This window comes from Ranitomeya variabilis, chromosome 1, assembly GCF_051348905.1.
Source record: "Ranitomeya variabilis isolate aRanVar5 chromosome 1, aRanVar5.hap1, whole genome shotgun sequence".
In the NCBI taxonomy this organism is placed as follows: domain Eukaryota; kingdom Metazoa; phylum Chordata; class Amphibia; order Anura; family Dendrobatidae; genus Ranitomeya; species Ranitomeya variabilis.
The window spans coordinates 1,022,774,757-1,022,801,057 of NC_135232.1; the positions used below are offsets into that span (position 1 = coordinate 1,022,774,757).

Below are 26,301 nucleotides of genomic sequence, written 5' to 3' on the forward strand. Positions count from 1 at the left end.
GAATATAATACAAAATGTAAGAAAATGAATACTGTATGACCAGCTTAACATTTCAACTATAGTGTATAGATCCCCAAATACATTAGAGTAAAGCTATCAGAACCTATTGAATGCAGCAGAATTATCTGGCTATTTAATATGATAGAGTTTCTCTTTATACTCCTTAGCCCAGATTCATCATTGCCTTTGCGCCTGTTTTTTGTCTAGTTTCATGTGATTTATGCCTTTTTTTGTTTGCACTATATTTTATACTAGCTGAAGAGCCCGGCGTTGCCTGGGCATAGTAAATATCTGTGGTTAGTTATAGCACCTCACTTCTCTTATTTTCCCATCACGCCTCTCATTTTCCCCCTCACATCTTTCATTTTCCCCTCACATCTCTCATTTTCTCCCTCACACCTCTCATTTTCCCCTTCACTCCTCTTATTTTCCCCCTCACTCCTCTCATTTTCCTCCTCACTCCTCCCATTCCCCCCTCACTCGTCTCATTCCCCACTAACACTTGTCATTTCGACCTCACATCTGTCATTTTCCGATCACTCAACTATTTTCCCTCACTCCTCTCATTTTGCACTCACACCTTTTCATTTTCACCTCACACTTCTCATTTTCACCTCACACCTCTCATTTTCCCCTCAGTATATACATGTTTGTCATCTCACTTATATATAGTATATACCTGTATGTCATCTCCCCTGTATATAGTATATACCTGCATGTCATCTCCCCTGTAAATAGTATATACCTGCTGTATGTCATCTCCCTCTGTATATTGTATATACCTATGTGTCATCTCCTCCTGTATATAGTATATACCTGTATGTCATCTCTTCTGTATATAGTATATACCTGTATGTCTTCTCCTCCTATATATAGTATATACCTGTATGTCATCTCCTGTATATAGTATATACCTGTATGTCATCTCCCCTGTATATAGTATATACCTGCTGTATGTCATCTCCTCCTCTATATACCTATGAGTCAGCTCCTCTTTTATATAGGATATACCTGCTGTATGTCATCTCCTCCTGTATATAGTATATACGTGTGTCATCTCCTCCTGTATATAGTATATACCTGTATGTCATCTCCTCCTATATATAGTATATACCTGTATGTTATCTCCTGTATATGGTGTATACCTGTAAGTCATCTCCTCCTGTATATAGTATATACCTGTATGTCATCTCCTCCTATATATAGTATATACCTGTATGTTATCTCCTGTATATAGTGTATACCTGTAAGTCATCTCCTCCTGTATATAGTATATACCTGTGTGTCATCTCCCCTGTATATAGTATGTACCTGTGTCATCTCCCCTGTATATAGTATATACCTGTATGTCATCTCCTCCTGTATGTAGTATATACCTGTGTATCATCTCCCCTGTATATAGTATATATGTGTGTGTCATCTCCCCTATATATAGTATATACCCGTGTGTCATCTCCCCTGTATATAGTATATATCTGTGTGTCATCTCCTCCTGTATTAGACCTCATTCACACATTATTTGGTCAGTATTTTTACCTCAGTATTTGTAAGCTAAATTGGCAGCCTGATAAATCCCCAGCCTACAGGAAGCCCTCTCCCTGGCAGTATATATTAGCTCACACATACACATAATAGACAGATCATGTGACTGACAGCTGCCGTATTTCCTATATGGTACATTTGTTGCTCTTGTAGTTTGTCTGCTTATTAATCAGATTTTTATTTTTGAAGGATAATACCAGACTTGTGTGTGTTTTAGGGCGAGTTTCATGTGTCACGTTGTGTGTGTTGAGTTGCGTGTGGCGACATGCATGTAGAAACTTTTGTGAGATGAGTTTTGTGTGGTGACATGCATGTAGCAACTTTTTGTGTGTCGAGTTGCATGTGGCAAGTTAGTGTAGCAAGTTGTGTGCAGCAAGTTTTGCGTGTGGCGAGTTTTATGTGTGGTGTGTTTTGAGTATGTGCAAGTTTTGTGTGAGGCAACTTTTGCATGTGTAGCAACTTTTGTGCATGTGGCAATTTTTCCCCGCGTGCAAGTTTTGCGTGTGGCGAATTTTCCATGAGGTGAGTTTTGCACTTGTGGCGAGTTTTGCATGTGGTGAGTTTTGCATGTGGCGAATTTTGCGTGTGGCGAGTTTTGAGCGGTGACTTTTGTGTTTCGACTTTTATGTGGCAAGGCTGGTGTATGTGTGGTGAAATGTGTGCTGAGGGTGATATATGTTTTCAAGCACGTGGTAGTGTGTGGCACATTTTGTGTGTGTTCATATCCCCGTGTGTGGTGAGTATCCCATGTCGGGGCCCCACCTTAGCAACTGTACAGTATATACTCTTTAGCGCCATCGCTCTCATTCTTTAAGTCCCCCTTGTTCACATCTGGCAGCTGTCAATTTGCCTCCAACAGTTTTCCTTTCACTTTTTCCCCATTATGTAGATAGGGGCAAAATTGTTTGGTGAATTGGAAAGCGCGGGGTTAAAATTTCGCCTCACAACATAGCCTATGACGCTCTCGGGATCCAGACGTGTGACTGTGCAACATTTTGTGGCTGTAGCTGTGACAGTGCAGATGCCAATCCCGGACATACACACACACATTCAGCTTTATATATTAGATGTCACATAGTAACATAGTTATTAAGGATGAAGGAAGACTTTAAGTCCATCTAGTTCAACCCATAGCCTAACATAACATGTCCTAACATGTTGATCCAGAGGAAGGCAAAAAAAAACCATGTGGCAAAGAGTAAGATCCACATTGGGGAAAAAAATTCCATCCCGACTCCACATATGGCAATCAGACTAGTTCCCTGGATCAACACCCTATCAAGGAATCTAGTGTATATACCCTGTAACATTATACTTTTCAAGGAAGGCATCCAGTCCCCTCTTAAATTTTAGTAATGAATCACTCATTACAACATCATACGGCAGAGAGTTCCATAGTCTCACTGCTCTTACAGTAAAGAATCCGCATCTGTTATTATGCTTAAACCTTCTTTCCTCCAGACGTAGAGGATGCCCCCTGTTATAATCTGGTGACCTAGGAGCCGCATGAGAGACTTTCTCAGGAGTAAGTGGTATCTGTACTGACCGCAAACCCTAAACTGACACCGCAACTAGAAGTAGCCGTGGGGTGTGCCTAACCCGTCCTAGACACCTCGACACAGCCGGAGGACTAAATACCCCTATAGGTGGAAATGGGAATTCTATCTTGCCTCAGAGCAGAGCCCCAAAGGATAGACAGCCCCCCACAAATATTGACTGTGAGTATAAGAGGAAAGACACACGCAGGCAGAAAAACAGAGTTTAGCAAAAGAGGCACTTCTAGCTAAATAGAAAAGGATAGGACAGAATTCTAAGCAGTCAGTATAAAAATCCTAAAAATATCCACAGCAGAAAATACAAATATACTACATCTAACTAAAGACATAGCAAGTATATATGCAACTCCTGAGAATCCAGCATGACTGAAAAATCCAAACAAAGTCTAAGCTGGACAAAAACACAAATGAATTGCACTGAATTACAAGCACACTGCATGTGTGCACAGAGACAAAAAACAGACACTTTTCTTAGATGAATTGGCATCAGAGCATGAGGAACCAGAGAGAGAAGCAATCCCTCCAAGAACAATGGACAACTGGCACTGACTAATGAATCCAGCAGCCCTAAATACCCCAGTCAGGCCTGCAATCAGCCGGGACACTTGACCATGATTGCAAGCCAGGGACAGCTGCAATACCACCAACAACCACCGGAGGGAGCCCAAGAACAGAATTCACAACAGTACCCCCCCCTTGAGGAGGGGGCACCGAACCCTCACCAGAGCCCCCAGGCCGATCAGGACGAGCCAGATGAAAGGCACAGACCAAATCAGCAGCATGGACATCAGAGGCAAAACCCCAAGAATTATCCTCCTGGCCATAACCCTTCCATTTGACAAGGTACTGAAGCCTCCGCCTCGAAAGGCGAGAATCCAAAATCTTCTCAACCACATACTCAAACTCCCCATCAACCAACACAGGAGCAGGAGGATCAACAGAGGAAACAACGGGCACCACATATTTCCGCAATAAAGATCTATGGAAAACATTATGGATGGCAAAAGAGGCCGGAAGGGCCAAACGAAAACACACCGGATTGATGATCTCAGAAATCCTATAAGGACCAATAAACCGAGGCTTAAACTTAGGGGAAGAAACCTTCATAGGAACATGACGGGAAGACAACCAGACCAAATCCCCAATCCGAAGCCGGGAACCAACACACCGACGACGGTTAGCAAAACGCTGAGCCTCCTCCTGAGACAACACCAAATTGTCCACCACATGAGCCCAAATCTGCTGCAACCTGTCAACCACAGAATCCACACCAGGACAATCAGAAGGCTCAACCTGCCCCGAAGAAAAACGAGGATGAAAACTAAAATTACAAAAGAAGGGCGAAACCAAGGTAGCCGAACTAGCCCGATTATTAAGGGCGAACTCGGCCAATGGCAAGAAAGCCACCCAATCATCCTGATCAGCAAACACAAAGCATCTCAAATAAGTTTCCAAAGTCTGATTAGTTCGCTCGGTCTGGCCATTTGTCTGCGGATGAAATGCGGAAGAAAAAGACAAATCAATTCCCAGCCTAGCACAAAAGGCCCGCCAAAACCTAGAAACAAACTGGGAACCTCTGTCGGACACAATATTCTCCGGAATACCATGCAAACGAACCACATGCTGGAAAAACAACGGAACCAAATCAGAAGAAGAAGGCAATTTAGGCAAAGGCACTAAATGAACCATCTTAGAGAACCGGTCACAAACCACCCAGATAACCGACATCCTCTGGGAAACCGGAAGATCTGAAATAAAATCCATAGAAATATGCGTCCAGGGCCTCTCAGGGACCGGCAAAGGCAAAAGCAACCCGCTAGCACGGGAACAACAAGGCTTGGCCCGCGCACAAGTCCCACAGGACTGCACAAAAGAACGCACATCACGCGACAAAGAAGGCCAAAAAAAGGACCTACCAACCAAATCTCTGGTACCAAAAATACCAGGATGGCCTGCCAACACAGAACAATGAACCTCAGAAATCACTCTACTAGTCCATCTGTCAGGAACAAACAGTTTGCCCACTGGACAGCGGTCAGGTTTGTCAGCCTGAAATTCCTGCAGAACCCGTCGCAAATCAGGGAAAATGGCCAAAAGGACCACCCCTTCCTTCAGAATGCCGACCGGTTCCAATACCTCCGGAGAATCAGGCAAAAAACTCCTAGAGAGGGCATCAGCCTTAATATTCTTAGAACCCGGAAGATACGAGACCACAAAATCAAAACGGGAGAAAAACAAGGACCATCGAGCCTGTCTAGGATTCAGCCGTCTGGCAGACTCGAGGTAAATCAGATTTTTATGATCGGTCAAGACCAAAATACGGTGCTTGGCTCCCTCAAGCCAATGTCGCCACTCCTCAAACGCCCACTTCATAGCCAACAACTCCCGATTGCCGACATCATAATTGCGTTCAGCAGGCGAAAACTTACGAGAAAAAAAGGCACACGGTTTCATCAAGGAACCAACAGAATTCCTCTGAGACAAAACGGCCCCTGCCCCAATCTCAGAAGCGTCAACCCCTACCTGAAACGGAAGAGAAACATCCGGCTGACGCAACACCGGGGCAGAAGTAAATTGGCGTTTAAGCTCCTGAAAGGCAGAGACAGCCGCAGAGGACCAATTCGCTACATCAGCGCCTTTCTTCGTCAAATCGGTCAGGGGTTTAACCACACTGGAGAAGTTAGCAATGAAACGGCGATAAAAATAAGCTAAGCCCAAAAATTTCTGAAGGCTCTTCATGGATGTGGGCTGAATCCAATCATGAATGGCCTGAACCTTAACCGGATCCATCTCTATAGATGAGGGAGAAAAAATGAAGCCCAAAAAAGAAACCTTCTGCACTCCAAAGAGACACTTAGACCCCTTCAAAAACAAAGCATTATAACGAAGGATCTGAAATACCATCCTGACCTGTTTCACATGAGAATCCCAATCATCGGAAAAAATCAAGATATCATCCAAATATACAATCATGAATTTATCAAGATAATTCCGGAAGATATCATGCATGAAGGACTGAAAAACAGATGGAGCATTAGAGAGTCCGTATGGCATCACAAGGTATTCAAAATGGCCTTCGGGCGTATTAAACGCAGTTTTCCATTCATCACCCTGCTTAATACGAACAAGATTATATGCCTCCCGAAGGTCAATCTTAGAAAACCAACTAGCCCCCTTAATCCTGGCAAACAAATCAGAAAGCAAAGGCAAAGGGTATTGAAACTTGGCCGTGATCTTATTCAAGAGGCGATAATCAATACAGGGTCTCAAGGAGCCATCCTTCTTAGCAACAAAAAAAAATCCCACTCCCAACGGTGAAGAAGATGGCCGAATATGCCCCTTCTCCAAAGACTCCTTAACATAACTCCGCATGGCGGTATGTTCCGGCACAGACAGGTTGAAAAGTCGGCCCTTGGGAAACTTACAGCCTGGAATCAAGTCAATAGCACAATCACAGTCCCTATTCGGTGGAAGGGAACTGGACTTGGACTCATCGAATACATCCTGAACATGACAGAAAATGACGACAATGAGCAGATCAAGGTCACAGATAACAGAAATTTAGGTTATACAGTACTGATGGTAACTGAACTAGCGATTCTCTTTGTAAGGCTTAGGGCAGACTGAAATGACATGAGAAGCATCGCCACAATAAAAACACAACCTATTCTGACGTCTGAATCCTTGTTGTTCCGTTCTAGACAGAATCCTATCACACTGCATAGGCTCAGGCATCTGCTCTGAGGACAACGCCACAGCGCGCAGAGTTCTGCGCTCCCGCAAGCGCCGATCAATCTGAATGGCCAGAGACATAGAATCACTCAGACCAACAGGCGTGGGAAACCCCACCATAACATCTTTAACAGATTCAGAAAGACCCTTTCTGAAAATTGCAGCCAAAGCTTCATCATTCCATTTAGTCAGCACAGACCATTTTCTAAATTTCTGACAATACAATTCTGCCGCTTCTTGACCCTGAGACAGGGCCAACAAGGTCTTTTCCGCTTGATCCACAGAATTCGGTTCATCATATAATAATCCTAGAGCCTGAAAAAAGGCGTCTACATTATGCAAGGCCGGATTCCCAGATTCCAGTGAAAATGCCCAATCCTGAGGGTCGCCACGCAACAGTGAGATGACAATTTTAACCTGCTGAATGGGATCACCAGAGGAACGAGGTTTCAGAGCAAAAAACAGTTTACAGTTGTTTGTAAAACTCAAAAATTTGGACCTGTCCCCAAAAAACAAATCAGGAGTAGGAATCCTAGGCTCTAAGAGCGGAGTCTGAACAATATAATCCGAAATACCCTGTACCCTAGCAGCAAGCTGGTCTACACGAGAAACTAATCCCTGAACATCCATGCTAGCACAAGTCTCCTCAGTCACCCAGAGGAAAAGAGGGAAGGAAAGAAAAAACAGGCTACAGAAAAAAAAATGGCTCAACACCTTTCTTCCCTTCTTCTGAGATGCATTTAACTCATTGTTGGCCAGTTGTACTGTTATAATCCGGTGACCTAGGAGCCGCATGAGAGACTTTCTCAGGAGTAAGTGGTATCTGTACTGACCGCAAACCCTAAACTGACACCGCAACTAGAAGTAGCCGTGGGGTGTGCCTAACCCGTCCTAGACACCTCGACACAGCCGGAGGACTAAATACCCCTATAGGTGGAAATGGAAATTCTATCTTGCCTCAGAGCAGAGCCCCAAAGGATAGACAGCTGTTGTGAATTAGACTTTTTTGGCTCCCTCTTGTGGTCACTAGTGATATGACTCTGGGATTGTCTTTCCTCAGTTTGGCACCCACCTGGGTCGTTAGTCCAGGGGTGTTGCTATATAAACTTCCTGGTTTCTCAGTCCAGTGCCTGGCATCGTTGTAATCAGTTCCTTTCTGTTTGCTCCTGTCTGCTGGTCTTGGATCTTGCAAAATTAAGCTAAGTCCTGCTTCCTTGTTTTTTGGTTTTTTGCTTTGTTCTTATTTTTGTCCAGCTTGTACTAAATGTGATTCCTGATTTTGCTGGAAGCTCTAGGGGGCTGGTGTTCTCCCCCCCGCGCCGTTAGACGGTTCGGGGGTTCTTGAATATCCAGCGTGGAAATTTTGATAGGGTTTTTGCTGACCATATAAGTCATCTTACTATATTCTGCTATTAGTCAGTGGGCCTCTCTTTGCTAAATATCTAGTTCATTCTTACGTTTGTCTTTTCTCCTTACCTCACCATTATTATTTGTTGGGGGCTTGTATCCAACTTTTGGGGTCTTTTTCTCTGGAGGCAAGAAAGGTCTATCTTTTCCCTTTTAGGGTTAGTTAGTTCTCCGGCTGGCGTGAGACGTCTAGAACCAACGTAGGCACGTTCCCCGGCTGCTGCTATTTGTGGTGCTAGGATTAGATATATGGTCAGCCCAGTTACCACTGCCCTATGAGCTGGTTTTTTGTGTTTGCAGACTTGGTATGTACTTTTGAGACCCTCTGCCATTGGGGTCATAACAGTATGCCAGGCCAAGGTTGAATGTTTAATGCATTGCAGAAGTGGGATTACAAGAAAGGAAAGTCTGAGTTTTTTTTTTTCTTTCCTCTCTTTTTTCCTCCCCTTTACCTCTGAGTGGCTTGTGCTTGCTGCAGACATGAATGTCCAGACTTTGATTACAAGTGTGGATCAGCTTGCTGCTCGTGTGCAGGGCATACAAGATTTTGTTACCAGTAGTCCAATGTCTGAACCTAAAATACCTATTCCTGAACTGTTCTCTGGAGACCGATTTAAGTTTAGGAATTTCAGGAATAATTGTAAATTGTTTCTATCTCTGAGACCCCGTTCATCTGGAGACTCAGCTCAGCAAGTAAAAATTGTTATCTCTTTCTTACGGGGCGACCCTCAGGATTGGGCCTTCTCGCTAGCGCCAGGAGATCCGGCATTGGCAAATATTGATGCGTTTTTTCTGGCGCTCGGATTGCTTTACGAGGAACCCAATCTTGAAATTCAGGCAGAAAAAGCCTTGCTGGCTATTTCTCAGGGTCAGGATGAAGCTGAAGTGTATTGCCAAAAATTTCGGAAATGGTCCGTGCTTACTCAGTGGAATGAGTGTGCTCTGGCCGCAAATTTCAGAAATGGCCTTTCTGAAGCCATTAAGAATGTGATGGTGGGTTTCTCCATTCCTACAGGTCTGAATGATTCCATGGCGCTGGCTATTCAAATTGACCGGCGTTTGCGGGAGCGCAAAGCCGCAAATCCTCTGGTGGTGTTGTCTGAACAAACACCTGATTTAATGCAATGTGGTAGAATTCAGACTAGAAATGAACGGAAAAATCATAGACGTCAGAATGGGTTGTGTTTTTACTGTGGTGATTCTACACATGTTATATCAGCATGCTCTAAACGCCTAACTAGGGTTGTTAGTCCTGTCGCCATTGGTAATTTGCAACCTAAATTTATTTTGTCTGTGACTTTAATTTGCTCATTGTCCTCCTACCCTGTTATGGCGTTTGTGGATTCAGGTGCTGCCCTGAGTCTTATGGATCTGTCGTTTGCCAAGCGCTGTGGTTTTGTTCTTGAGCCGTTGGTAAATCCTATCCCTCTTAGAGGTATTGATGCTACGCCATTGGCGGAAAATAAACCGCAGTTTTGGACACAGGTAACCATGTGCATGACTCCTGAAAATCGGGAGGTGATTCGTTTTCTTGTTCTGCATAAAATGCATGATTTGGTCGTTTTGGGTCTGCCATGGTTACAGACCCATAATCCAGTCTTGGATTGGAAGGCAATGTCTGTGTCAAGTTGGGGCTGTCGGGGAATTCATGGTGATTCCCCGCTGTTGTCTATTGCTTCCTCTACTCCTTCGGAAGTTCCTGAGTATTTGTCTGATTACCAGGATGTATTCAGCGAGTCCAGGTCCAGTGCTCTTCCTCCTCATAGGGACTGTGACTGCGCTATAGATTTGATTCCAGGTAGTAAATTTCCTAAGGGAAGATTATTTAATCTGTCTGTACCTGAGCATACCGCAATGCGTTCGTATATCAAGGAATCTCTGGAGAAGGGGCATATCCGTCCATCCTCTTCCCCTCTTGGTGCGGGATTCTTTTTTGTGGCCAAGAAGGACGGATCTTTGAGACCTTGTATTGACTATCGGCTTCTGAATAGAATCACTGTTAAATTTCAGTATCCTTTGCCTCTGTTGTCGGACTTGTTTGCCCGGATTAAAGGTGCCAAGTGGTTCACCAAGATAGATCTTCGTGGTGCGTACAACCTTGTGCGCATTAAGCAGGGAGATGAATGGAAAACTGCATTTAATACGCCCGAAGGTCATTTTGAGTACTTGGTGATGCCTTTCGGGCTCTCTAATGCTCCTTCAGTGTTTCAGTCCTTTATGCATGATATTTTCCGGAAGTATCTGGATAAATTTATGATTGTTTATCTGGATGATATTCTGGTTTTTTCTGATGATTGGGACTCGCATGTAGAGCAGGTCAGGATGGTGTTTCAGGTTTTGCGTGAGAATGCTTTGTTTGTTAAGGGCTCAAAGTGTCTCTTTGGAGTACAGAAGGTTCCCTTTTTGGGTTTTATTTTTCCCCCTTCTGCGGTGGAGATGGACCCAGTCAAGGTCCAAGCTATTCATGATTGGACTCAACCCACGTCAGTTAAGAGTCTTCAGAAGTTCTTGGGTTTTGCTAACTTCTACCGTCGTTTTATCGCTAATTTTTCTAGCGTTGTTAAACCTTTGACGGATATGACCAAGAAAGGTTCTGATGTTGCTAACTGGGCTCCTGCAGCCGTGGAAGCCTTTCAAGAGTTGAAGCGCCGGTTTACTTCGGCGCCTGTTTTGTGCCAGCCTGATGTCTCACTTCCCTTTCAGGTTGAAGTGGATGCTTCTGAGATTGGGGCAGGGGCCGTTTTGTCGCAGAGAGGCCCTGGTTGCTCTGTAATGTGACCATGTGCTTTTTTCTCTAGGAAGTTTTCGCCTGCTGAGCGGAATTATGATGTTGGCAATCGGGAGTTGTTAGCCATGAAGTGGGCATTTGAGGAGTGGCGTCATTGGCTCGAGGGTGCTAAGCATCGTGTGGTGGTCTTGACTGATCACAAAAATCTGATGTATCTCGAGTCTGCTAAACGCCTGAATCCTAGACAGGCCCGCTGGTCATTGTTTTTCTCCCGTTTTGACTTTGTGGTCTCGTATTTACCAGGTTCAAAGAATGTGAAGGCTGATGCTCTTTCAAGGAGCTTTGTGCCTGACTCTCCTGGAGTCGCAGAACCAGTTGGTATTCTCAAAGAGGGAGTTATCCTGTCAGCCATTTCTCCGGATTTGCGACGTGTGTTGCAGAGATTTCAGGCTGGTAGACCTGACTCTTGTCCACCTGACAGACTGTTTGTTCCTGATAAGTGGACCAGCAGAGTCATTTCCGAGGTTCATTCCTCGGTGTTGGCAGGGCATCCGGGAATTTTTGGCACCAGAGATCTGGTGGCTAGGTCCTTTTGGTGGCCTTCCTTGTCACGGGATGTGCGGTCATTTGTGCAGTCCTGTGGGACTTGTGCTCGAGCTAAGCCTTGCTGTTCTCGTGCCAGCGGGTTGCTCTTGCCCTTGCCTGTCCCGAAGAGGCCTTGGACACACATTTCTATGGATTTCATTTCAGATCTTCCGGTGTCTCAGGGCATGTCTGTCATCTGGGTGGTATGTGATCGCTTTTCCAAGATGGTCCATTTGGTATCTTTGCCTAAGCTGCCTTCCTCTTCCGATCTGGTTCCTTTGTTCTTTCAGAATGTGGTTCGTTTACACGGCATTCCTGAGAATATTGTGTCTGACAGAGGATCCCAGTTTGTTTCCAGGTTCTGGCGATCCTTTTGTGCTAAGATGGGCATTGATTTGTCATTTTCGTCTGCCTTTCATCCTCAGACTAATGGACAAACGGAGCGAACTAATCAGACTCTGGAGGCTTATTTGAGGTGTTTTGTTTCTGCAGATCAGGATGATTGGGTGACCTTCTTGCCGTTGGCTGAGTTTGCCCTTAATAATCGGGCTAGTTCCGCTACTTTGGTTTCACCATTTTTTTGCAACTCTGGTTTCCATCCTCGTTTTTCCTCGGGACATGTGGAGCCTTCTGACTGTCCTGGGGTAGATTCCGTGGTGGATAGGTTGCAGCGGATCTGGAATCATGTGGTGGACAACTTGAAGTTGTCACAGGAGAAGGCTCAGCGTTTTGCCAACCGCCGCCGCGGTGTGGGTCCCCGACTTCGTGTTGGGGATTTGGTATGGCTGTCTTCTCGATTTGTTCCTATGAAGGTCTCCTCTCCTAAATTTAAGCCTCACTTCATCGGTCCTTACAAGATATTGGAAATCCTTAATCCTGTGTCCTTTCGCTTGGATTTTCCGGTGTCGTTTGCCATTCACAACGTGTTCCATAGGTCTTTGTTGCGGCGGTACGTTGTACCTGTGGTTCCTTCTGTTGAGCCTCCTGCTCCGGTGTTGGTTGAGGGTGAGTTGGAGTACGTGGTGGAGAAGATCTTGGATTCTCGTCTCTCCAGGCGGAGGCTTCAGTATCTGGTCAAGTGGAAGGGCTATGGTCAGGAGGATAATTCCTGGGTGGCTGCCTCTGATGTGCATGCGGCCGATTTAGTTCGTGCCTTTCACGCTGCTCATCCTGATCGCCCTGGTGGTCTTGGTGAGGGTTCGGTGACCCCTCCTTAAAGGGGGGGTACTGTTGTGAATTAGACTTTTTTGGCTCCCTCTTGTGGTCACTAGTGATATGACTCTGGGATTGTCTTTCCTCAGTTTGGCACCCACCTGGGTCGTTAGTCCAGGGGTGTTGCTATATAAACTTCCTGGTTTCTCAGTCCAGTGCCTGGCATCGTTGTAATCAGTTCCTTTCTGTTTGCTCCTGTCTGCTGGTCTTGGATCTTGCAAAATTAAGCTAAGTCCTGCTTCCTTGTTTTTTGTTTTTTTGCTTTGTTCTTATTTTTGTCCAGCTTGTACTAAATGTGATTCCTGATTTTGCTGGAAGCTCTAGGGGGCTGGTGTTCTCCCCCCGGGCCGTTAGACGGTTCGGGGGTTCTTGAATATCCAGCGTGGAAATTTTGATAGGGTTTTTGCTGACCATATAAGTCATCTTACTATATTCTGCTATTAGTCAGTGGGCCTCTCTTTGCTAAATATCTAGTTCATTCTTACGTTTGTCTTTTCTCCTTACCTCACCGTTATTATTTGTTGGGGGCTTGTATCCAACTTTTGGGGTCTTTTTCTCTGGAGGCAAGAAAGGTCTATCTTTTCCCTTTTAGGGTTAGTTAGTTCTCCGGCTGGCGCGAGACGTCTAGAACCAACGTAGGCACGTTCCCCGGCTGCTGCTATTTGTGGTGCTAGGATTAGATATATGGTCAGCCCAGTTACCACTGCCCTATGAGCTGGTTTTTTGTGTTTGAAGACTTGGTATGTACTTTTGAGACCCTCTGCCATTGGGGTCATAACAGACAGCCCCCCACAAATATTGACTGTGAGTATAAGAGGAAAGACACACGCAGGCAGAAAAACAGAGTTTAGCAAAAGAGGCACTTCTAGCTAAATAGAAAAGGATAGGACAGAATTCTAAGCGGTCAGTATAAAAATCCTAAAAATATCCACAGCAGAAAATACAAATATACTACATCTAACTAAAGACATAGCAAGTATATCTGCAACTCCTAAGAATCCAGCATGACTGAAAAATCCAAACAAAGTCTAAGCTGGACAAAAACACAAATGAATTGCACTGAATTACAAGCACACTGCATGTGTGCACAGAGACAAAAAACCAGACACTTATCTTAGATGAATTGGCAGCAGAGCATGAGGAACCAGAGAGAGAAGCAATCCCTCCAAGAACAATGGACAGCTGGCACTGACTAATGAATCCAGCAGCCCTAAATACCCCAGTCAGGCCTGCAATCAGCCGGGACACCTGACCATGATTGCAAGCCAGGGACAGCTGCAATACCACCAACAACCACCGGAGGGAACCCAAGAACAGAATTCACAACAGCCCCCTTGTCCCTGTCTCAGGTCTATGATTAAAAAGATCATCAGAAAGGTCTTTGTACTGTCCCCTCATATATTTATACATTAAAATAAGATCACCCCTTAGCCTTCGTTTTTCCAAACTAAATAGCCCCAAGTATAATAACCTATCTTGTTATTGCAGACCCCACAGTCCTCTAATAACCTTGGTCGCTCTTTTCTGCACCCGCTCTAGTTCAGCTATGTCTTTCTTATACACTGGAGACCAGAACTGTACACAGTATTCTAAGTGTGGTCGCACAAGTGACTTGTATAGAGGTAAAATTATGTTCTCCTCATGAGCATCTATGCTTCTTTTAATGCATCCCATTATTTTATTTGCCTTTGTAGCAGCTGCCTGACACTGGCCACTAAATATGAGTTTGTCATCCACCCATACTCCCACGTCTTTTTCATTGACGGTATTGCCCAGAGTTTTAGAATTAAGCACATAGTTATACATCTTATTACTTCTACCCAAGTGCATGACCTTACATTTATCCCCATTAAAGCTCACTTGCCATTTATCAGCCCAAGCTTCTAGTTTATATAAATCATCCTGTAATATACAATTGTCCTCCTCTGTATTGATTACCCTGCAGAGTTTAGTGTCATCTGCAAATATTGAATTTCTACTCTGTATGCCCTCTACAAGGTCATTAATAAATATGTTAAATAGAAGAGGGCCCAATACTGACCCCTGTGGTACCCCACTGCTCACCGTGACCCAGTCCGAGTGTGCTCCATTAATAACCACCCTTTGTTTCCTATCCCTGAGCCAGCTCTTAACCCACTTACACATATTTTCCCCTATCCCCATTATTCTCATTTTATTTATCAACCTTTTGTGTGGCACCGTATCAAAAGCTTTTGAAAAGTCCATATACACTACGTCCACTGGGTTCCCTTGGTCCAGTCCGGAACTTACCTCTTCATAGAAATTGATCAGATTTGTCTGACAGGAACGGTCCCTAGTAAACCCATGTTGATATTAGGTCATGAGGTTATTCCTCTTCAGATACTCCAGTATAGCATCCCTTAGAATGCCCTCCAGGATTTTACCCACAGTAGAGGTTAAGCTTACTGTCTTATAATTTCCGAGTTCAGCTTTTGTCCCCTTCTTGAATATTGGCACCACATTTGCTATACGCCAGTCCTGTGGTATAGACCCTGTTATTATGGAGTCTTTAAAGATTAAAAATAATGGTCTATCAATGACTGTACTTAATTCCTGTAGTACTAGGGGGTGGATCCCATCCGGGCCCGGAGATTTGTCAATTTTAGTGATTTTTAGACGCCGCCATACTTCCTGCTGGGTTAAGCAGGTGACATTTAATGGGGAATTTTAGTTATCACTGATCATATTGTCTGCCATGGAATTTTCTTGTGTAAATACTGATGAAAAAAAGTCATTTAGCATATTGTATTTTTCCTCATCCTCATCCACCATTTCACCCAGACTATTTTTAAGGGGGCTAACACTATCATTTTTTAGTTTCTTACTATTTACGTAGTTAAAGAATATTTTGGGATTATTTTTACTCTCTCTGGCAATGCGTCTCTCTGACTCAATCTTCGCTGCCTTGATTTGCTTTTTACAGAATTTATTAAATTTTCTGTATTTATTTAATGCCTCATCACTACCTACTTCCTTTAATTCTCTAAATGCTTTATTTTTGTCCCTTATTGCGCCCCTTACAGCTCTATTTACCTATATTGGTTTCCTCCTATTTCTAGTATGTTTATTCCCATACGGTATATACTGTGCACAGGTCCTATCCAGGATGCTAATAAACGTCTCCCATTTTCTTTGTGTATTTTTGTGTCTCAGGATATCGTCCCAGTTAATTGCACCAAGATCCTCTCTCATCCGTTGGAAATTTGCCCTCCTGAAGTTTAGTGTCCGTGTAACCCCTCTACTACACATCTTATTAAAGGATACATGAAAACTTATTATTTTGTGATCACTATTCCCCAACCCTTATATTTGCTATGCAGTCTGGCCTGTTGGTAAATATTAGGTCTAGCAGTGCTTGTCTGGATTTTTTTCTTTTCCTTTTTGGAGGCAGAGTTTAGAAATTCTAGATGTTTTCTCCTGATTTTTAAAAATTCACAAAATTTGGCGCAGCTTCACTTCAGTCCCCCTGGTGTATTTTTGTACAGTATATGGCCAAAATCTGAAATAATTGTTGCACCAAAAATCCCAAATGTAGTTCAAGACAGGAAAAAAGCAAATTTTTTATATAGTGCTAAATTCATGAATTGTGTGCGTCATTTTGATTAATTTGACACAAAAATTACAACAAATACTATAAGACAAAAAGGAAAGGGACTTAAAAAAAACACTAATGATGAATTGGGGCTCTTATGTTTTTCCAAAAAACACCCCCACATATATGATACCTTTCAGGTCGGAATTCCTCTGGATCAGACCAAAGCTCAGGGTCACGGTGCAGCACAAAGACCGGGATAACAGTCACAACGCCCTTTGGGATAGTCACTCCATTGATCTCAGTTGTGGTCTTGCAAACACGTTCAATTCTCCCAGCTGCGGGGTAGAGTCGTAAGGTTTCTTGAAGCACCATATCAAGGTACTCCATCTGCATCAGAGCTTCATATGTCGGAGGAGCCTGAAGACAATGAATGCACTGAATACTTTACTTCTTTAACTTTGGTGTACCCAAGATCATCTTCTAATGTATCGTATTTTTTGGATTATAAGACGCACTTTTTTCTGCAAATGTGGGGGAAATGGTGGGGGTGCATCTTATAATTCGAATGTAGCTTACCACCTATGGTGGAGCAGGGTCCCGGCGTCACTGCTGCAGAAAGCTTCTAGTGGCGGTGAAAGAGTGGGGCAGTGCTGCGGGTCCCAGGCTGGTAGAAGGTGATGTTCGAAGGTGCTAGGGCTCCGCCGACATTTTGTGAAAACTCGGAGCTCCCTCACTGTCCATGCTTTTCAATGCGGTGGACTCTGGAAAAATGGCTGCCAGAAGCGGCGCATGCATAGATCTCGGCACCCAGATCTCGGCTCCCAAGAACTCAATTGCGTGTGCGCCGCCTCCGTCAGCCATTTTTCCGGAGTCCACCGCATTAAAAAGCAATTGGCTCGGGACTTTTACAAAATGTCGGTGGAGGCCCCGCGCAGCCAAACACCACCTCCTACCAGCCTGGGAATTGCAGCATCTCCTGCCTCCACCGCCGCCAGCTTCCTGTAGCAGTGACCCTGCCAACTGGGGCCCCGCTCCACTGCCGCCCACCAGGTAAGCTAACGGCAGATGACGAGACGCACCACCATTTTATTAAATAATGGTTTTCCTGTTTTCTTCCCCAAAATTTGGGGTGCGTCCTATAATCCAGTGCATCTTATAATCCACAAAATACTGTAATCAGACAGTCATATATTTCCACCACATTCACCAATGATAGCAAGTTGTTACAAGTTATGTTATTAGTAATTCATTTTTCATGAGGCGTGTTTTGTTATTTTGACCATTATTATGTCTTTTCTGGCTTTAATGTGGAATTTTGCTTAGAATCTTGAAATGCAATGTCTGAACAAGCCCTTACAGCAGAAAACAGGAGCAGGCCATTTCTAACTGGAATAATATTTAATTTCTTTGAGAGAAGAGGACAATTCTTTTCATTATACCTGAAAAACTGTTGTATCTACAGTGCTGGACATAATATTAAATGCTGTTTCCTGTATCTACTAATAGTGCTACTATTGGAACGAAATAAGAATAGTTAGTCATCTCACTTAATGAGAATGTGCTGGAAAAGCATTTAGATATCATTAATATATATTTATATAAAATAAATGGCATTACTTCCATATCTTGTACCAATATAATAGTTATTTTCCTGAAAACAAACACAGAAATTGGAACACTAGGTGAGGTAGGGAGTCCAAGTGCACAACTGTGTAACAAGAACAAAAAACGTGCAGGGACCAAAGTTGTTGTAAAAGGGTAAAAATTAACTTTTATTAAATATTAAAAAAAAACAAAAACATGAATATGTCCAAAACAGGACCCTTGACAAACTATTTATAAAATGCTTGTTGTGTGTATGGTGGGTGAGCGCCTTATTATTAATCTGCAACCGATGCTTGTACCGTTTCTGACCCTCTTTCAAGGAAATCATTCTATTGTCACTACAATTTAAATTAGTCTATATATTATACTCTTTTGGGCATTTTTATACACTGTCTGATTATTGTGACTAGTACCATGTTACTAACGGTGTTTCTCTATAGGTTCACTTATCAATGTGTCTTTGTGCCTGTTATTTTGGATGTATTTAAAGTAGTTGTAGTTATTTTCCTGGGTAAATATTTTTTGCCTGGTTTGTATCTACGATTGTTGGTTCTGTACATGTACTCCAAATGTATTTATTTACAGTGGGGAAAACGAGTACCGTATATACTCGAGTATAAGCCGACCAGAGTATAAGCCGACCCCCCTAATTTTGCCACAAAAAACTGGGAAAACTTAATGACTCAAGTATAAGCCTAGTGTGGGAAATGCAGCAGCTACCGGTAAATGTCAAAAGTAAAAATAGATACCAATAAAAGTAAAATTAATTGAGACATCAGTAGGTTAAGTGTTTTTGAATATCCATATTGAATCAGGAGCCCCATATAATGCTCCATAAAGTTTATGATGACCTCATAAGATGCTCCATATTAAAATATGCCCCATATAATCCTGCATAAAGGTTAATATTGGCCCCATAAGATGCTCCATAGACACATTTGCCCAATATAATGCTGCACAAATGTTGATTATGGCCCCATAAGATACTCCATAAATATATTTGCCCCATATAGTGCTGCACAAACCTTGATTATGGCCCCATAAGATGCTCCATACAGACACTTGCCCCATATATACCGTAATGCTCCACAAACGTTAATTATGGCCCCATAAGATGCTCCATAAAGATATTTGCCCCATATAGTGCTGCACAAATGTTGATTATGGCCCCTGGGTATGACTCGAGTATAAGCTGAGAGGGGGACTTTCAGCTCAAAACAATGGGCTGAAAATCTTGGCGTATACTCGAGTATATGCGGTATTTGATACACTGATGATTTTCCAAGTTTTCCAACCTACAAAGAATGGAGAGGGCTATAGTTTTTATAGTGAGAGACTATAGTGAGAAAATGTGAAAGGCAGAATTTAAAAATAAAAACCACAAAATCACATTGTATGGTTTTTAAAATAATTAAATTGCATTTCATTGCATGAAATAAGTATTTGACCATCTACCAACCAGCAAGAATTCTGGCTCTCATGGACCTGTTAGGTTATCTTTAAGAAGTTCTCCTACTCTGCACTCATTACCTTTATTAATTGTAACTGTTTTAAACTCCTTACCTGTATAAAACACACCTGTCCACACACACAATAAATCACACACACCAAACTCTCCACCATGGTCAAGACCAAAGAGCTGTCTGAGGACACCAGGGACAAAATTGTAGACCTGCACAACGCTGGGATAGGCTACAGGACAATAGGCAATCAGCTTGGTGAGAAGCCAACAACTGTTGGCACAATTATTAGAAAATGGAAGAAACACACGATGGCTGTCAATCTTCCTTGGTCTGGGGCTCCATGCAAGATCTCATCTTGTGGGGTAAGAATGATTCTGAGAAAGGTCAAGAATCAGCCCAGAACTACATGGGAGGACCTGGTCAATGACTTGAAGAGAACTGGGACCACAGCCTCTAATACTATCGTTAGTAACACACTACACCATCATGGATTAAAATTCTGCAGGGCAGGTTCCCCTGCTCACGCTTGCACATATCCAGGCCCATTTGAAGTTCATCAGTGACCATCTGAATGATCCAGAGGAGGCATGGGAGATGGTCATATGGTCAGATGAGACCAAATAGAACTTTTTGGTATGAACTCCACTCGCAGTGTTTGGAGGAAGATAAAGGATGAGTACAACCCCAAGAATACCATCCCAACTGTGAAGCATGGTGGGGGACAACATACTTTTCGTGTGCTTTTTTGCAAAGGGGATAGGGTGACTGCATCGTATAGAAGGGAGCATGGGTTCATGTATCACAAGATTTTGACTAACAACCTCCTTCCCTCAGTAAGAGCATTGAAGTTGGGTGGTGACTGGGTCTTCCAACATGAAAATGACCCAAAACACACAGCCAGAGCAGCTAAGGAGTTGATCCTTAAGAAGAATTTCAAGTTCTTGGAGTGGCCTACCCGGTCTCCAGACTTTAACCCAATAGAACATCTTTGGAGGGACCTGAAACTCAATGTTGCCCAGCGACAGCCCAAAAACCTGAAAAATCAGGAGACAATCTGTATGTAGGAGTGGGCCAAAACCTCTGCTTCAGTGTGTGCAAATTTGATCAAGAACTACAGTAAAAGTCTGATCTCTGTAATTGCAAACAAAGGCTTCTGTACCAAATATTAAGTTGTGTTTTTCAATTGTATCAAATACTTATTTCATGCGATAAAATAAAAATTAATTATGTAAAAATCATACAATGTGATTTTCTGGATTTTTTTTTAGATTTTTTCTCTCACAGTTGAAGTTTACCTATGATAAAAATTACCGACGTCTCCATTCTTTGTAGGTGGGAAGACTTGAAAAATTGGCAATGTATCAATGCTTATTTTCCCCACTGTATTTAGCTTTTCTATATCAAGCTTTCGGGACCTCAGACACCCAAGATATTGTACTGAATATGAGACACAATACTGATACATATAGTATATATAATTAGAGAGCACCATTTAGTGCCATTTGTCATGATAGCTCCGCTCAGTGTGTCTTGGATGCTGTGACTGACAGCTAAGTCATCCAATCTGGTGCAGGGGCATGCTGAGCTGTCGGTGTTTTGATGGACAGCTCTGCCATCTAATCCGATCCTAGGAGGTGATGCACTTCCTACAGGTGTTCCCTGTTTCAGGTTATTACCCAGCTACTTAGCTGAGCTGTCGGTCCCAGATCTCTGTCAGACTCAGAATCTGCTCAATGTGTTGCCTTAGATTTCTGAACTCTGTTTATTGATCTATTGCTGCCTGACTTTGGACCTCGTTCTGACCATCTGTTTGCCCCTTTACCATGATCCGCTACCTTCCTGGTATTTTCACTTCGGATTGTGACTCGACTTCGCCTTTGCTTTTCTCCTTTAGTTTACTATGTGCACTCTTGGTATCTGACCCCAGAATGTTTGACTGTTGAATGTTACCCTGCCTCACGGCTTTTCCATGAGTAGTGACTAGCATCACACCATTATTCCATATCGGTGTTACCTTATTGGGGAGAAAGGTGTCAATTTCCTCCTGAAGTTTTGTTTGGACATCCGGATGAGTTGCTAGATGGTAAGCCAGAAACATGAGTGTAGTGCTGGTGGTCTCATAACCAGCCATAATGAAGATAAGTCCCTGAGCCATAATTTCCGTGTCTGTCAATTCTATGAAATAAATACAACATAGATTTGGTTATCTGACATGAGAGACGGTGTACACCTGTCTGCACCAAAAACCTGAAAATTTTATTGGCTAACTTGTACATTAAATTACAAATATGTCAATAGAGCCCAAAGCAAAAGAGAGAAGGCTATATTCACACTGGTCAATAAAAAGACAAAAGCATATGTTTGTTGTTTAAGGGGTCTTATATTATTTAAAAATGCTGGACTTCTTCTGCAATCCTAAACAGTGTGCCAGAGATCAACAGGCAGTGGTCTTCTTGAAGTAAACCACCCTCCGTCGGTATGCTTCGAATGGAATGAATATCGTTGTCAAGTAAATTCTCTTATACTAATGTTTTACATTGAGTTATGTAATAATACTGTACATTGCATCACAAGATTATTGTATGGGTTCTAGCAAAATTCTAATCTGTAAAAGCTTAACAGCATCTGAAGGCCACATGGAACACCATTTAAGAAAGATGTGGAAAGTCAGCCTTCATACCTTTATAGCCATGATCTGACTCTCCTGTACTGTTGCCTCTAGATTGAGCATCTACCATAAGTTGTAAGAAGTCTACTCGATCCTAAAAGACATAAGTAAAGATCTGAACAAGCAAAGATCCAGTATTTTTAATCCTTTGCATTCTACTTTTGTAATTTGTCTCAGATAATTTAGTGACTGACTACCTTTACTATTTCTTACATTGTGGCATCATATATTGTTCCAAGCCCTTTTATTAATGGGTTTATACAATATTTAAAAATCAGTTTAGGCTCAGAATTAAAAAAACATCAACATTTTGTCCATTCCATAACAATCAAGATGGGTGGCAGAGTACGAAAAGGGAATCCCACCACTGCATATTTCCCAGTTGGAGTTACATATTCACTTACTGTATGAATTCCTTTCTGTCTGTTTTTCTTAATGCTTTTTATAGCATCTTGAAAAAAGTTGAGGACACTCATTGGAAGAAAGGAGAAATTCAGTTTTTCAAAAAGAGGAATCAGGAATGGACACAGAACTGTAAGAAAAATTATACAAGAAAACAAGATTTCATGAGCATTCTGATTCTTATTTTCTAGAAGCTAGAGGCCTTTTCTCACTTTTATGGAGACAGGAGAAGTGATGGCTATTCGTGGTGTGATGTCTAAATCTTGGTGGTTAAGAAATAGCTGCTCAGACAGTAGAGCATATCAGATGCCAAATGTAACTAAATCTGTTTTCTAAGTATGACATTGAGATATCATCATCAAGCATTTGCACAACATATTACCAAATCATACATAAGGTCTTAAAAGGATCTGTCACTTGCTACACATACGTGATTTTTTTTGTAAAGTCTGTTGAATCTGATGTTAATTTTCTTTTGTTCTTGTGCCTCTGTATTCCTGAGATATGGCGTTCTCTTCCCTGTATATTAATCTAGTCATTTTAGCAAAGTGAACATGGTTCACAACTATGCTCTATGGGAGTCTTTTTAGCCAACCAGCTGTGGTCCTCAAGGCGAGCAATATGTACAGGGATGAGGAGGCCACATCTCAGGGACAGCTAGGCATGGAAGCAAATAATGATCAATTTCAGATTTAGAAGATCAGCAACATTTACATCAGGTAAAAAGTGGCATATCTTTTACCCCTTTACGACATCGAGCGTAAATGTACCCCAATGTTGGACTTCCTCCCTTTGATGTGGGCTCCAGCGCTGAGCCCACATCTTTCCCGGCACATGTCAGCTGTTTTGAACAGCTGACCTGTGCATCTAACAGCTGCCGGTGGAATTGCGATCCACCCGCAGCTGTTAACCTGTTAAATGCCACTGTCATTCTCTTTTAACTTGTGCTTCCAACAAGCACTCTAGAAAACATCGGCGCCTGTGTCACATGACCGCAGTCGCCAATGGGTTGGCATGACAACCAGAGGTCTCCAGGAGACCGCTATGGCTGTCACTACCGGATTGCTATGTGCGCCGTCCAGTGGTCGGCGCTCATAGCAAGTGAGGTATTCTGCTACATACAGGTGATCTGATCATCGCATGTATGTAGCAGAGCTGATCAGATTATGGCAACTTCTAGTCTCCCATGGAGACTATTGAAGCATGCCAAAAGTAAAAAAAAAGTTTTTAAAAATTTAAAAAAAGTAAAAATATATAAAAGTTCAAATCGCACCCCATTCACCCCATTCACAATAAAACAATAAAAAAATATATCAATCAATCTATCAATATAAAAAAATAATTAACCCGATCGCTAAACGGTGTAGCAAGAAAAAAAATGTAATAACGCCAAAATTACGTTTTTTTCGGTCACTGCAACATTGCATTAAAATGCAATTATGGGCAATTGGTATCTGTACCAAAATTGTATCATTAAAAAGGCCAGCTCCGCTCCCAAAAAATAAGCCCTCACCCAACCAGAGATCACAAAAAATGGAGACGCTATGGGTATCGGAAAATGGCACAATTTTTTTTTTAACAAACTTTGGAATTTTTTTTCACCACTTACCGGTAGCTAAAAAAGAACCTAGATGTGTTTAGTGTCTATAAACTCATACTGACCTGGAGAATCATAATGGCAGGTCAGTTTTAGCATTTAGTGAACATGGTTAAAAAAACAAAAAAACAACTGTGGGATTGGACTTTTTTTGCAATTTCACAGCACTTGGAAATTTTTTCTTGTTTTCCAGTACACGATATGTTAAAACCAATGGTGTAGTTCAATAGTACAACTCGTCCCGCAAAAAACAGCCTTCACATGTCCATATTTACCCAAAAATAAAAAAAGTTAAGGCTCTGCGAAGAAGTGGAGCAAAAAACAAAAACGAAAATACCTCCGGGGGTTAAGGGATTAATGAATGTGATTGAATAGTGTATTAACTTACGTGTTGTTAAGAACAAAGGGTTGAAAAAGGAGAAGGTGAAAAGTTTTTTTCCATTGGTCACAAATGGATCATTGGGATTGTTCAATGAATCCACATTCACACTGAACGATGTACTCAGGACTATGTCCATGCTGTAGCTTCCAAAGATGCTGAAAAGACAAAATGGTGAAATACCAGAATGAGCTTGTTAAAGGGAACCTGTCACCCCCCCCGGCGTTTTTAACTAAAAAAGCCACCTTGTGCAGCACTAATGCTGCATTCTGTCAAGGTGGCTCTTTTATTTGGGGTCCCTTCCAATGCTGAAATATTCGTTTTTATAATTTGCCCGCCATACCTGTAGTCTGTCCGGGGGGCATGTCTTTTCCCCCGGACACAAACGCCTCCCAGCCATCACTCGGCCCCTCTATGCGCTGGGCGCCGCCTCCTGTGCCTTCATTAACGTCCCCGGCGTCTGCGCTGTAAGTTCCCATTATGTGATGTGAGTCGAAGAGCAGCGCAAACTGCGCATGCCCGAAAGAGGAACTTACAGTGCAGTTGGATTGAGTTGTACAATAAAGATAATAAAACCCCATGTGTTTATTTATTTCATTAAAATACTTTATTCTTAATGTGTGTGTACTTTTAACCCTTTACTGATATTGGATTAATAATGAATAGGTGTCTTATTGACATCTCTCCATTATTAACCAGGTTTAATGTCACCTTACAATAGCAAGGTGACATTAACCCTTTATTACCCCATATTCCACCGCTACAGGGGAGTGGGAAGAGAGTGGCTAAGTGGCAGAATAGGCGCATCTTACAGATGTGCCTTTTCTGGGGTGGCTGGGGGCAAATGTTTTTAGCCAGGGGGGCCAATAATTATGGTCCCTCTCTAGGCTATTAATATCTGCCCTCAGTCACTGGCATTCCCACTCTGGTGGAGAAAATTGCGCGGGAGCCCATGCCAGTTTTTTCCGTGATTTAACCCTTTATTTTAACACCTAGAGCTCCAAAATTTTGCACACACAAACTAATAACATTATTAGTGAGGGAGATGTAAAAATATATAACGGATATAAAATGGTTTATTACTGTGTGTAAACCATGTCTCCTATCCTGTCGGGTTTGGTAAGGACTTAGTGAAAGCCGGCAATTGAATTACCGGCTTTTATGCTATCTAGCTCTGTATTAAATATAAATATATACTGTATGTGTCTCACTGATATATATATATATATATAGAGAGAGAGAGAGAGAGAGAGAAAGAGACAGACTGTATATATGTTTGCACGAATATTTGAGCCCATGGATCCATTATTTGTCCATTTTGAAGCTCATCAAGAGAATGCCAAGAGTGTGCAAAGCAGTCATCAAAGCAAAAGGTGGCTACTTTGAAGAACCTAGAACATAAGACATAATTTCAGTTGTTTCACACTTTTTTGTTAAGTATATAATTCCACATGTGTTAATTCATAGTTTTGATGCCTTCAGTGTGAATGTACAGTTTTCATAGTCATGAAAATACAGAAAAATCTTTAAATGAGAAGGTGTGTCCAAACTTTTGGTCTGTACTGTACATACGGTAATATTTCTTACATTGTCAGTTGCATCTGTGTATTTGTGAATAAATATGTACGGCAGATCCCTCTAGTCAGTCAGTGTCCGGCTAGTCTGCCCTTATGTGCAGTAATATGGTAACAACGATGTGGTAGAGTATGGAAACTAATAAATCTGTGTACTTACTCTTTCATGTCTATACATTCTTTGTTATCAACTTTCTTCTGAATATTCGTAACTAAAAGGTCTCCATATTGTTTTATTATCGGGAACATCTGTCAGGATGACAACAAAGGGTTTGTTTCATAGTGTATATTTTAC

General features: G+C 42.4%; 1 protein-coding gene across 1 annotated transcript in view; it reads right to left on the minus strand.

The window, feature by feature from the left end:
* The window catches only part of LOC143793007 (cytochrome P450 3A24-like), a 98,130-nt gene that overhangs the window by 16,767 nt on the left and 55,062 nt on the right, over nucleotides 1–26,301 (minus strand). The window contains exons 6-11 of the mRNA XM_077279561.1: nucleotides 26,167–26,255; nucleotides 24,442–24,590; nucleotides 22,459–22,586; nucleotides 22,067–22,148; nucleotides 21,401–21,561; nucleotides 16,509–16,735 (exon numbers count right to left, since the gene is read on the minus strand). Of these exons, the coding sequence (XP_077135676.1) occupies nucleotides 16,509–16,735; nucleotides 21,401–21,561; nucleotides 22,067–22,148; nucleotides 22,459–22,586; nucleotides 24,442–24,590; nucleotides 26,167–26,255 (836 nt within the window). The remainder of the gene's footprint in view (nucleotides 1–16,508; nucleotides 16,736–21,400; nucleotides 21,562–22,066; nucleotides 22,149–22,458; nucleotides 22,587–24,441; nucleotides 24,591–26,166; nucleotides 26,256–26,301) is intronic.